Below are 13,325 nucleotides of genomic sequence, written 5' to 3'. Positions count from 1 at the left end.
GCCCATCCTAATTAGTTCAGGAAAAGTGAAACATTGGAACTCTCTGCTACAGTGAAAATCTGTAAAAGAAATTAGGAATTTTTTAGTCATTCTTAACGAGGGGTGAGATATAGTGATATTGAGAAAACACCAGTCATTGCCCACTAATTACGCCAATCTCAATCTCCATCCTCTGCCATTTTATTACTGGCTTTGCCCCTGCACTACTGTTTTGTGACTGGTGAGCTTCAGCCCTGACCCTCTCAAGTGCTACCTAAGGATGGAAAGTTTGAGAACCCTTGCAGTAAACAATACTGGACTAGGTGGATCATTAGATAGTTTCCTGCATTCCTGTACTTTTAGTTGAATTATCCTGTAATATCCATGTACTGCTAAGCCAGTCCTGAACATCTGGACATGCTTACATAAGGAACAACTTGCAACCAGGGCATTGTCACAGTTTGCATTTGGCAAGAAGGGGGGTGCATTAACTCATACGGAGACTGGGTTTTTTTTGGTGGTCAGGTATTTGTTTCTACAACACACACTGGTGCCATCATATCAAAATATAGCAGTGATTGTAAAAATAAATAGAGAGGGGAATATATCAAGATACTGTATATAAAACCAGGAATTGGATAACAATGTAAAATCTCTGAAATCACTTAAGTCAAGTGCAAAAACAAGGAATGGGTGAATGGTGAGCCAGCGCTAAATATCTGTTCTGCAGACTTTAAACAAACAAACAAAAAATTTAAAAAATAATGGGGAGGAGGATTAACTGAATAATGACTTTCTCTGTAATTCATCCACTGCACTGCAAACAAGGCTGCAGTCTGATAACCTGCTTGCTTCTGAACAAATCTCACTGAAATTGTCAATATCTACAAGTGAAAGTCCATAGAATCAAGCAATACAATAATTTATTTTTAAAAATAAATGAATTTAAAGAGAGAGAGAGAGAGAGAGAGAGAGAGAGAGAGAGAGAGAGAGATGCATTTTGGATAACTTGGTCGTGTGGACAGGGATTGAAAACCCTGAGCTGGAAATGCAGTGAGCTCAGTGAAAACGGGAGTGTGAACCCAGCTCAAGAGGAAAGTGTCAACTCGGGGCTTGAGGACACTCCCAGAGACCTCTGAACGCTTACCACGGTTACGCGTTTAATGGGAGGGGCAGGGTCCTTCCACTGGGCGAGGCTGGAGGTTGTTCGTGTGGCATCCACGCGCTCTGGGCGCGCGACGCACACTGGCACCGTTGGCTCTTCTCGCCCAAATGGAGACTAAGTGAAGCCCGGGAACCGACGTTGCTTGCCCCACCTGGGATCGCGGCCGTGCCTTTCTCCCTTTTCTGGAGCTTCGGGTGGGGGGTCGGCGAAGGCGGTTGCCACCAGCACCTGCCTTGGCGAGAGCCAAGGGAAGAGGGAGCGCGGCCTCTTTTGGAGAGAAAGGCAGAGCTACGCTCCCAGGCGGTGGGACGGCTTGAAGGCGCTGCTGCTGCTGCCGCTGCCGCCTTCGAGGAGGGCTTTGCGGTCTGACGGCGAGCCAGGCTGCGGTTGGACGGGTGGGGGCAGGCAGAGAGGAGCCTCGGGGGCGGGGATCGAGGGACTCAAAAGCGCGTGCAGAGGCAGCGTGCGCGCAAGGCTGAGCCCAAGTCTCCATCGCGGCGCCGGCTTCTCCTGAGCTGCCCCGACGTGCCATGGCTTCGCTCCTCACCGCCGGCTTGCTGGGGCTTCTGCTGGTGTTGGTGCTGGTGCTCCTGGCTTCTCACTTCGGCAGAGCGCGGTGAGTGAGCGGTTGGGGTTCGCGGCGGCTTCCACCTGTTCTGGAGGAGGCGAGGTATGGGGTGAGGACGCAGGAGAGCGCGACGCGGCTTCGCTGGAGCTCGCCAGATCTGGATGTGGGACATTTCTCCTGGGAGATTTACCTGCGAGGTCGCCTTAGCCCCATGGATGCCCACTAAACTGCTTAAAACGGGCACTGTTACATGTGCCCCTTAATACTCCATCAACATTTGTAAGAAGACGGTATTTTAGGGTGACAGCGTGGCAGTCTACAGTGTGGAACTCCCGGCTTATTGACACCAGGCAGGCGCCTTCACTGTACTCTTTGGCACCTGTTAGAAACATGTTTGTTTCAGCAAGCCTATCCAGGCATGTAGAATGTTGGCACGTGTCTTAGCCTGGTTTTTAGCTTATTTTTATCTTAATTATTTTGGAATGCTTTAAATAGCCTTTTTTTAAAAAAAAACTGCTTTCACTTATAATTTCATTACTTTATTCTTTTTGTGAATTCCTTTGAGAGTTGCGTGTTTTCTGTTTCATTTTTTGTTTCTGTATATAATATATGTTTGCAGCATTGAGTTCCATAATGGAACAACAGGGCATAATAAAATAAAGGGACATAAGGAAATACATAAAATGGGATTGGACCTGAGGCAGGATTGAAGAGGCAAATCAAAAAGTTGATCTATTATTGAAGGGGGAGCATTTAGTGTTGGTCATTCGTTTTGTATCTTATTTTTTAAAATAATTTTAGTGTGTTTTAATGTTTTGTTTGAACACCATTAGGATAGCTCAGCCAGTAGTGCATGACTCTTAATAATGCCATAATCTGTGGGTGCTGGATGTTACTCCTGTGTTTGCATGTGTTTTAACAGATATATCTAACATCTGAAGATAATGCTTAATTAATCTGATGAAGCTGCTCTGGTCTATGACAGTTTATGCCATAGACCAATCTGTCAGTCTTTACCATGTGGCAAGAGTCATTATTTGAGGATCAATAAATGTGCATGAAAAAGTAACAAACAGTCTTGTGGTACCTTAAAGACTGTGATGAGGTGGGCTGTAGTCCACAAAAGCTTGTTCCATAATACTGTACAGTTGTTAGTCATTCAGATGCCACAGTACAGTGGTACCTCAAGTTACAGACTCCACTAACCCAGAAATAGTACCTCAGGTTAAGAACTTTGCTTCAGGATGAGAACAGAAATCGTGCTCCGGCGGAACGGCAGCAGTGGAAGGCCCCATTAGCTAAAGTGGTACCTCAGGTTAAGAACAGTTTCAGGTTAAGAACGGACTTCCAGAATGAATTAAGTTCTTAACCAGAGGTACCACTGTACTTTGTTGCTTTTGTTGCAACAGACAAACAGGGCTGTCCCTCCAGCATATGTGTGCTAGATTTATTTGCTGGCATAGAACCACCTAGAGAACTCAGTTTTATGGGTAGTATACAAATATAGGTTTGTGGAGTTGCATCGCGGACATGCCGTCCAAATGTCATTTCCAAGTTTTCTAGATAATATGTACATTTGAGCCGCATTGTCTTCCTGGCCTGCATTTAGCATGTTAATGCGTGCATGGAAATGGGATAGAGGCTCAAAGTTATGTAGGGTTGTAGTCAACTAAGCTTTATGTGGGATAGACCCATTGAAATTCATGGACCTAAGTTAGCCATGCTCATAAATCCCATGGGTCTATACTGAGCAGGACTAGCACTGAATAAAACCTTTTGAGTTTAAAATGCCCAGGAGTCCATTTTTATATATAGAGGGCATCCCTATCCCATCCAGTTCCATTTCACACCTTGAAGCTAGGGATGTGTCCAACCACCAGCATACCAGACAGAAAGACCCTCTGCAAACCATTCGAAATATAGTTGATAAATCTGCTGCATGCAAAGCATTATCAAGAGGGACACAAGTGATCTCTCTACCACATGCTGTATATGATGGTGTCCTGTATTGTGGATCTATAGTCAGAAAGAACATGTAAAATAAATATTTGTTTACTCGGATAAGTGGAGGTTCTCTAGGGTCTTAGGAAAAAGATTTTCCCGAGCTGTTTCTTGATGTACATTTTAGCAAGCCTGCCAAGGATTAAGCCTGGAATGTGCTTTCCCACTGATGTGTGGTCCCCCTCCCCCAGAGTATTCTTACCTATCCACAATTCTAAAAGCATTTTGTTCTGGAATTGTGTGTCGAGGGAGCTTCTGGAATTTCCTTTCCTGATGCTTCCAGGGAAGCTCAGGGCAGGCAGATGCCAGAGAAGATTTAGATAGGGACACCTGTTTTCTTATGTTCCTCTGTAAAGTGCTATTTACATAGGTGGTACTATACAAATAAATAAAGATCCTTTATTAAAACAACTCAAAATCTTAGGGCTCCTTTAAGACTCTTCCTTAGTTTTCTTGCAACAGGTTAACAACGTTAAACCCCTGGAAGATCTTACTATTTGCTATTACTATTTTCCTCCTCCACATCCAGCTTCTTTAAGAAAATAGCTTTCAGGGTAATGGGCAGCCTAATGCACTTACAGTGCAATCTCTGCATGTATACTCAGAAATAATTCCCACTGAGTTCAATGAGACTTACGTCTGGGAAAGCATGTTTAACACAGAGCACACCCATTGAAATTAATGGCTCTAAGATAGTCATATTTATTTATTTCAGTGGTTCTATTCTAAGCAGGACTAGCACTGGCGACAACCCATGAACCACAATCCTATTCATGTCTACTCTTCAGCAGGTCCAACCTAGTTCAGTGGAGTTTACTTCCAGGTTAACAGTGTAAGGCAGGGGTGCCCAAACTTCTTTCAAAGAGGGCCAGATTTGATGAAGTGAACATGCGTGAGGCCCGAGTGAAGTTGGTATTTTTTAGGATTGAAGTAGTTGAGCTTTTTTGAGGATTTTACCCCAGGACATATACTGCCACAGAGGATGGATTAAATTGAACGGCAGGCCAGATTAGGCTCCAAAACGGACTTTGGACATGCCTGGTGTAATAATAATAATAATAATAAATTTTATTTATATCCCGCCCTCCCCAGCTGAAGCTGGGCTCAGGGCGGCTAACAACAGTAAGGGTGCAATTCTATATTCAGTAAGTCCTATTAAAGTGAATGAGACTTACCGCATTTTTTGCTCTATAAGACGCACCAGACCATAAGACGCACCTAGTTTTTGGAGGAGGAAAACAAGAAAAAAAATATTCTGAATCTCAGAAGCCAGAACAACAAGAGGGATCGCTTCGCTGAGAAAGCAGCAATCCCTCTTGCTGTTCTGGCTTCTGGGATAGCTGCGCAGCCTGCATTCGCTCCATAAGACGCACACACATTTCCCCTTACTTTTTAGGAGGGAAAAAGTGAGTCTTATAGAGCAAAAAATACGGTAATTCAGAGCGGACGTGGATATTGTTACTTCCCACCCAATTTTCAAGCAGCTACCTGCACTTACTGAGATCTTGATTTCCTTGGAATGAATAGCTTTATTTTATACAACCTGAGCATAGGAAGAAGGGTTCCCAGCATTAACGCTCTCATAGATCTTGCTTCCCCTTTGGGTTTTCAGTCAGCCCACAGTCCACCACAGAGCAGCAGCTCACTCACTCACAATTCTGGCTGTTGTTCTCCTATGTAGCAGCTGGGTGAGGAGTGTGGGGGAAAGGTCTACCCCAGGGGTCAGCAACCTTTTCCAGTGGTGGGCTGGTCCACCGTCCCTCAGACCATGTGGTGGGCCGGACTATATTTTGAAAAAAAATATGAACAAATTCCTATGCCCCACAAATAACCCAGAGATGCATTTTAAATAAAAGGACACATTCTACTCATGTAAAAACACGCTGCTTCCTGACCGTCCGCTGGCCGGATTGAGAAGGCGATTGGGCCGCATCTGGCCCATGGGCCTTAGGTTGCCTACCCGTGGCCTACCCATTTGTACTGTGGCACAGAGCAGCTTCTTTGGTGGTGCTCAATCGAGGTACAGTCATATCTCATGTTACGTTTGCTTCCTGTTATGTTTTTTCAGGTTGCATCCCGCGGCGACCTGGAAGTACCAGGAAGGGTTACTTCCGGGTTTCGCCGCTTGCACATGCGCAGACACACAAAATGACGTCACGCGCATGTGCAGAAGTGGTGAATCACAACCCGCGTGTGTGCAGACGCGCCACTGCGGGTTGCGTTCCTTTCATGTTGCGAACGGGTGTCCAGAACGGATCCCGTTCGCAACCAGAGGTACCACTGTACTTAACTAGGCAGCAAAGGCCATTACCTCAGCTGGTTTGGCAAGCTTTCTCTTATGCATTCTATCCTCACAAGAACAGGACTTATTGAGAAGTCTGATCTTTTAAAAGTATACATAACGACTTGATGGGTATTATAAGGAAGAATCAGCTGGCGGCAGAAGACTATGTTTTGAAAACACTGAAAGGAGAGGATCTGACCACGCTCTTGCCGTGTGAATTTCACTTCAAGACTGAGCCAAGCTGTTCCTGCCCCATTCCATGCTGTGTGTGAGAGATTATCTGCTCAAAAGACGTTTGTGTTGGCAATCAGCTTCTGTCATTGTCCCAGTGATCTGCTTAAGGAAGTCCCTAAGGCGAGAAGGGGAAATGCGGCCAGCTGTCTGCTAGCTCCACAAAACCAGCAAAAGAATTTACCAACGCAAACTGGGCAACACATCTCCCTTTTGCACAGGGCACCAGGGAAGCAGAAAGCAGAGCCTGATGGGAGCATTAAGACATTTCCAGTTTGCACATTGAAGATCAAGGAAGGAGATGGGACATTGAGGAAATCCTGTAAGAAAGAATGGGCCAAACAGCACAGGGGTTTAAGATACAATTTCACAACATTTATTTTCTTTTTTGTTTTATTGGAACAAAAACAAATTGTTGGGGGTGGTTGTGCTTATGTGGGGGTGAAGGGGTGTGTCTGTGCTTTTGTACTAAGGGAGGGAGGGTTAACTCTTTCTCTCCTGCCATTTTCCAAATCTAAATCACACCAACTCCATAGCTGTTATTTGGTCTCACTGAGGGAAAACAGAGCAGAAATAAGAAAATAAATGGGGGGGGGAATGCCTCCCCCCCCTTTTTAAAAAAAGAGTAATAGTCATGGAATGTAAAATCCTGTAAGCACATACAAAGTGCCTCTATGCACCAGTCCAACTCTTCAGAACTGTTTGTTAATCTTGGAATAAATTGAAATGTCCCAAACTAGTAGGACAAATAAAGAAGGAAGCAAAGGGGGAGAAACAGCTTTGCTTGCTAGATGCCCTGTAAAGCACTGTATTTTAGTATTTAGCCTTAGTGATCGTAGTATTATGATTTTAAATAAATTGTTGTTGATGATGGTGATTTCTTGTTTTGATTAGTCGTACATTGGTTTGAATATATTGTACAATTCAGTGTTGTTAATAAAGAGATACCATAGGCACATTGGCACAAAAGCAAGCCATTAAAAGGGGTGGAGAACCTCCACATGTTGTTGGACTCAAACTCTCATTATCTGGACTCATTCCAGTCTGGATCTGACATAGAATTGGCCCTGGTCACCCTGACGGATGACTTTGAGGGAGAGGGAAGAGGATCTCTCAGCAGTTTTCTATATCATTGATGATGGTGTTCTTCTGGACCATCACTAAAAATTCAATAAACATACCTAAACTTTATTATTTACTGTTGCTGTTATAGAAAACATTTTGCTTTTAATGCACTACTGGGGACGGATCTTGAGGGAAAAAAAGCATTTTCCCCATTTAGTTTTGTGGCACCTACCTTTAGGAATTCCTTCCCCTTGAATATTAGACAGGTACCATCTATTTTTGTCTTTTTGGCCCCTACTGAAGACCTTCCTCTTTAAACAAGCCTTTTAAGTTGAGATCTTTCCCTGTCTGCTTCTGTGTTAGAACTGTTTTTAATATATTAGAACTCTTTTAAATTTCTTTTTTAATAATAATAATAATAATAATAATAATAATAATAATAATAATAATGTGTTTGTTTTGCCACCCCAGTCTCCATGGGGAGGAAGGTTGGGATATAAATTTAATTATTTGATTATTTAGTTAATTCATAATATGCTATTTCCATCTGCTAATAGCGTTCAGTATCTGGCCATCATATTTTCCCACTGACGGGACAGAATGTATTTCTTTATAAATTGTCTTGTACAGTAGAAACTGGGGGTGGGTGAGGGAGACAGTTTATTTCAGGATTCCTGTGTCCTTTGCTTTATTTTGTCTGGTAGCCAAAACCAGCAAACGCAGTGATTATGTAAAGTTGTGGCATGCCAATGTACAGGCGTTAATTCAAGCCATCCTATTTAATCAAAATAGGGAACTGAGAAATGGGCAGCTCGGTTCCCAGCACATTTCTTGGGAACTAAGTCAGTGGGTTTATTGTCAGGAAAATACGCAGTCTAAAATGATATATGAGTTGAGGGTCTAAACTATGGCTAAAAGGTTTGGGGTTTTGTCCTTTTTTGAGGACCTGACAGGGGTTTAGAAAATTGTGAATGTTTGGAGAGAGCAGACAATCTTCATATTCTGTCAGTAATAAGTGCTGCAGGGCATGCGGTAATAATAATAATAATAATAATAATAATACATTTATTTATTCCCCACCCATCTGACTGGGTTTCCCAGCATTAAACATAAAAAACTTTCCTAAACAGGGCTGCCTTCAGATGTCTTTTAAAAATAGGATAGTTGATTATTTCCTTGACATCTGATGGGCGGGCATTCCACAGGGCAGGCACCACTATGGAGAAGGCCCTCTGCCTGGTTCCCTGTAACTTCACTTCTCGCAGTGAGGGAACTGCCAGAAGGCCCTTGGCGCTGGACCTCAGTGTCTGGTATACAGGACCAAGGTCGTTTAGGGCTTTAAAGGTAAGCACCAACACTTTGAATTGAACACACAGTAATCTGTGCTGGCAAAATAGAGAGCAATTCAAGATTGGCAGAAGAAAAGGTCTTATGCACTGTCCGTAACCATTGGAAAGATTACCATTGGGCTAGATAAGCTTTAACGCAAGAATGAGAGTCTGTACTAAACCTATCTTCCATGCATATTAGCTATGATATTTAAATGGAACTCCAAGTCCAGAGGTAGTAATACTATTCAGAGGTATGTTTCCTTTGCATGTATTTATTTATTATTTATTATATTGAATTTGTATCCCACATTTCCACCATGGAGCTCAAGGTGCTCTCCCTGCTCCTAGTCCAACGCTCTAACCACTACACTATCATTATTCATGACCTTCAATAGATTGACATCCATGTGGCTAACTCTTTTCATTTTGGTAATGGGGTGGCTATCTCTTTCATGTGGTGTAGTGGTTAAGAGTGGTAGACTCGTAATCTGTTGAACTGGGTTCACGTCTCCGCTCCTCCACATGCAGCTGCTGGGTGGCCTTGGGCTAGTCATACTTCTTTGAAGTCTCTCAGCCCCACTCACCTCACAGAGTGTTTGTTGTGGGGGAGGAAGGGAAAGGAGAATATTAGCCGCTTTGAGACTCCTTCAGATAGTGATAAAGCGGGATATCAAATCCAAACTCTTCTTCTTCTTCCTTGTGGTCTCTGGCTGTGGTCTTTTCCCGTTTCACAGATATAAAACTCAGCAATAAAAAACTAAACAGAGACAGATATGTTTGTGGGCCTTGCTTTGGGCACGAGGATCTTGAGGCTTTGAATGCATTCTTTGATTTATCATATCATACCCTTCAACATTTCTCCTATGAAAATAGGGATGTCCCATTCCATAACAATATTTTACTATTTATACCACACACATCTTACTGGGTTGCTCGAGTCAACATATATAAAAACACAATAAAACATTAAACATTAAAAAAAAAACCTTCCCTATACTGGATTGCCTTCATATGGCTCGGGGGTCCATACCTTCCAACATTGTTCCAAAGAAAATAGCGACATCCTAAGGAAAAGTGGGACATTCTAGGATCAAATCAGAAACTGAGACGGCTTCTCTAAATCAGGGACGTCCCTGGAAAATCGGAACTCTTGGAGAGTCTGTCATATTGATCTCCCACCCTTCCTTCTAAAGAAGCCTGGAGTGGTGATTTGCATGCTTGGAAAGAGTAGCTCAACATGTTGTGATCTGAACTAGCCATACTCTAAACAAGCTAGACCTCTCTGATTTAGGAAAAGCAGCCGTGTCCAGTTCCTCATTTGGGATACGGAAATGCCCGATGAGCCCACTGTTTTGTTAGATCCACTTCTTCTTTTTGGTCCTCTGAAAGAAACAGCTTGTGTTTACTTCCTACCCTCCAACATGTTGAGTCCCAAAACCAGGAGGCACATCTTCCCATCCATGCTCCTGCACGTGACCTATGTGAGATCATGAAGCCCAAATGAAGCACTTTTTCCTGGGTCATGCTCTCACTGTGCCCAAAAGAGTGCATTTTGGGGCACTGTGCAAGATTGCAGCCCTGAAAAAAGGGTGACGTTTCAGAGCAAAGTATTGAGAGGTCACGGCACCCAAAATGGTGGTTGTGATCTTGTGGGGAGAAAAACGGAATGTCCTGGTTTTCCGGAGACACTTGCAGGGTATGTTAACTCTGAGAAGGTCTGAAACATTTTTGTTCCCAGATGCTTAGGAAGCTGAGGTAATTTTAATCTGTTTCAGCATTTTAATTTTTGTATGCTTTAAAGTAGAGTTGTGAATTTTTCTTGTCGCTTTATCTTCTTGTAAACCACTTTGAAGTTTTTTAAACAATCAAGCTGCCTATAAATTTAATGAAATGATTAAATAAAATGTTTGCTGCTTTGGATTCCATGGTAGGGCTATAAATAGGAATTAATTCAGGAGTTTGGAGAACAACTCATTCCAGAACGTTCTGCCCCACTTTTCTTTTTCTGCAGTCTTTTCCTGGAAAAATCTAGTATGCTTACCTGCCTGCACATAGCTTCTACTGACTTTTAAAAGAGCGTACAAAATTCAGGAAAGGCCTGAGGTGCTTTCAATTCAAACTGAAATAATAAACGCCTTTTTGTAATGCTGTATTTTTAACATTTTGGTTTTGAATCAGCAGGAAGGTTTTGGAGCCAAGATGTCACCCTGCCCGTCCCTTTTTAGAATAGATTACCCCACAGTTTACGTAAGCTAAGCTATTGGTTAGCAGCAGAATCCTGTGTGGCCTGCTGGTTTTGGCTAACAGAAAAGTAGATTTCCATTCCTCTTAAGCCTTTTATTAATTCAACTAATCACTGCGATTTAAGACATAGGTAAACAATTGAGATTGGGTTGCAGTATCAGCACAGGCCTCTCGCAGAGAAAAATGATAACCACTCCCCCATTTAAACACAGACAGCATGTGCATTACTTGATTTCATTACGCATGGTTACTGTGTGTCTGAAAGCTGAGCACAAAAAGCATTGTGTGAGAGAGCCAACGCAACTTCTGCCTGGGGTGTTAATATCTGTGACACTGCAGACGACCTTCAATTAAGGTGGCCATTAATGAATTACCAAAAAAGAGAGCAAATGAAGACATGGCTTTGCATAAATTTTGCCTTGGCTACTTTATATGTATAGATGCAAATTTAGAAATATTTATTTTAAAAAATAATAATTTACAGTTGAAATCTTTATTTTTTAGGACCCACCCTATTCTTGTGACTGTTAACTTGTTTTATTTTATTTTGTTTTAAACTATCAATTCTTTATGGATTAAAAAATGTGCATTATGTACTATCTCTTAACAGGTTTAAAAAAAGAGAAAATTATATAAAATAGAAAATTTATAAAGAAAAAAAGAAGAACTAAAGAAGTAACAGATAAGAAACAAAGAAATCAAATAAAAAACAAAAAAGACAAAGTTATTTACATAGTAAAAGTACTCATCAGCAGAATCCATCCCATCCTTCTCATTATACTGTTATAATACCAATATAACATATATATACTATACTGATATAAAATCCTTTTTTACACAGGTTTACATTGTTTAATATAATTTCTTTCTGCTTTGTAAACATTCCTTTGATCTTTTTCTTTACAAATATCACACAATTTCTTCTAATATGGAGTTATTTGTACAATAAAGTTTTACATAATTCTGAAATATTATCCATTCTCTAGTTTTGTTTTGTTTTTGTTTTTTGTTTCGATATTCCTCTAACTGATTCCATCAGTTTTGCTAATTGTCGATATTCTAACATGAGTATCTGCCAATCTGTAATCTCTGGGAGCATTTCATTCTTCCAGTTCCTTGCTATAAGGGCTCTAGCTGCTGTTATACCATACATAAACAATGTTCTTACATCTTTTTTAATTTCTGGTGGTAGTATACCAAGTAGGAAAATCTCTGGGGATTTTTTGAAGGTGATTTTAAATAGTTTCTTAAACTCGTTATAAATATCATTCCAGTACAGTGGTACCTCAGGTTAAGTACTTAATTCGTTCCGGAGGTCCGTTCTTAACCTGAAACTGTTCTTAACCTGAAGCGCCACTTTAGCTAATGGGGCCTCCTGCTGCCGCCGTGCTGCCGGAGCCCGATTTCTGTTCTTATCCTGAAGCAAAGTTCTTAACCTGAAGCACTATTTCTGGGTTAGCGGAGTCTGTAACCTGAAGCGTATGTAACCTGAAGCGTATGTAACCCGAGGTACCACTGTATTTGCCAATGGCTATACATGTCCACCACATATGATAGTATGACCACTCCTCTTTTTTGCATCTCCAACAGGTTGATGTTTTCCCTTTATACAGCAAGCTTTTTGGGAGTAAGATGCCATCTATATACCATTTTCATGGTGTTTTTCCTGAGATTATAGCATGCTGCAAATTTAATGTCTGTTGTCCATAATCTCTCCCGTTGCTCCATAAGTATATTATGCCCAAAGTCCTGCACCCATTCAACCATAACTGCTTTAACTTGTTCCTCTTTTGTTTCCCATTCCAGAAGATACTAATACACTTGAGAAATATTTTCCTTTTCGTTAAATATTAATTCTCTTTCGAATCTAGATGTTTCCTTTGCAATTCCTTGTTTTGAATCTGTAGTTAATCTTTGATGTAGCTGGAAATATTGTAGCCAATCTGTTAGCAAGTTTTTAATTTCCTCATATTTCTTCAATCTTGGTTTATCCTTATCTACTTCCAAGACTGATTTGTATGTCGGCCATTGTCCTTTCATGTTTCTTTTTTTAACTGCCATGGCTTCTGTGGCTGAGGTCCACAGAGGTATCTTTGGCTCCAATATTCCTTTGTATTTAATCCATATTTTGTACTGTATAATCATTTCCTTATCATATGGCTCAAAAATCCCCTGTGGACTTTCACTTTGCTGTATACTAAATATGTGTGCCAGCCATACCTATTATCATGGCCTTCTAGATCTAACACGTCAGTTTCCTTTAACGTAATCCACTCTTTTATCCATTGCATTCCTGCAGCTGCGTGATATAATTATTTTAACTAGAAATATAATCCATCAGTTTGTTCCCGCAGTGCTAAATGCTGATAGGCATATTCAAAGCCTCCATTTCCCCTTCTTTGTGGTCTTTTTCTTTAAATAAATCAGAATCACTGAATTGTGGTGTTGGAAAAGACC

At 41.5% G+C, this 13,325-nt stretch overlaps 1 protein-coding gene across 2 annotated transcripts in view; it reads left to right on the top strand.

Annotated features, from left to right (window-relative positions):
• Nucleotides 1-992: 992 nt before the first annotated feature.
• The window catches only part of PTGIS (prostaglandin I2 synthase), a 43,399-nt gene continuing 31,066 nt past the window's right edge, over nucleotides 993-13,325 (top strand). The window contains exon 1 of one of the 2 annotated variants that reach the window (XM_083618837.1): nucleotides 993-1,760. In XM_083618837.1, the coding sequence (XP_083474963.1) occupies nucleotides 1,675-1,760 (86 nt within the window). In that variant the 5' untranslated portion in view covers nucleotides 993-1,674. Of the gene's footprint in view, nucleotides 1,761-2,087; nucleotides 2,129-13,325 lie in introns of those variants that run through there. The other variant, XM_083618838.1, reaches the window with a different exon arrangement.

This window comes from Podarcis filfolensis (genome assembly GCF_964270895.1).
Source record: "Podarcis filfolensis genome assembly, chromosome: 6".
Lineage (NCBI taxonomy): Eukaryota > Metazoa > Chordata > Lepidosauria > Squamata > Lacertidae > Podarcis > Podarcis filfolensis.
The sequence above is the reverse complement of the archived record's forward strand: the minus strand, read 5'-3'. Positions and strand labels throughout refer to the sequence as shown.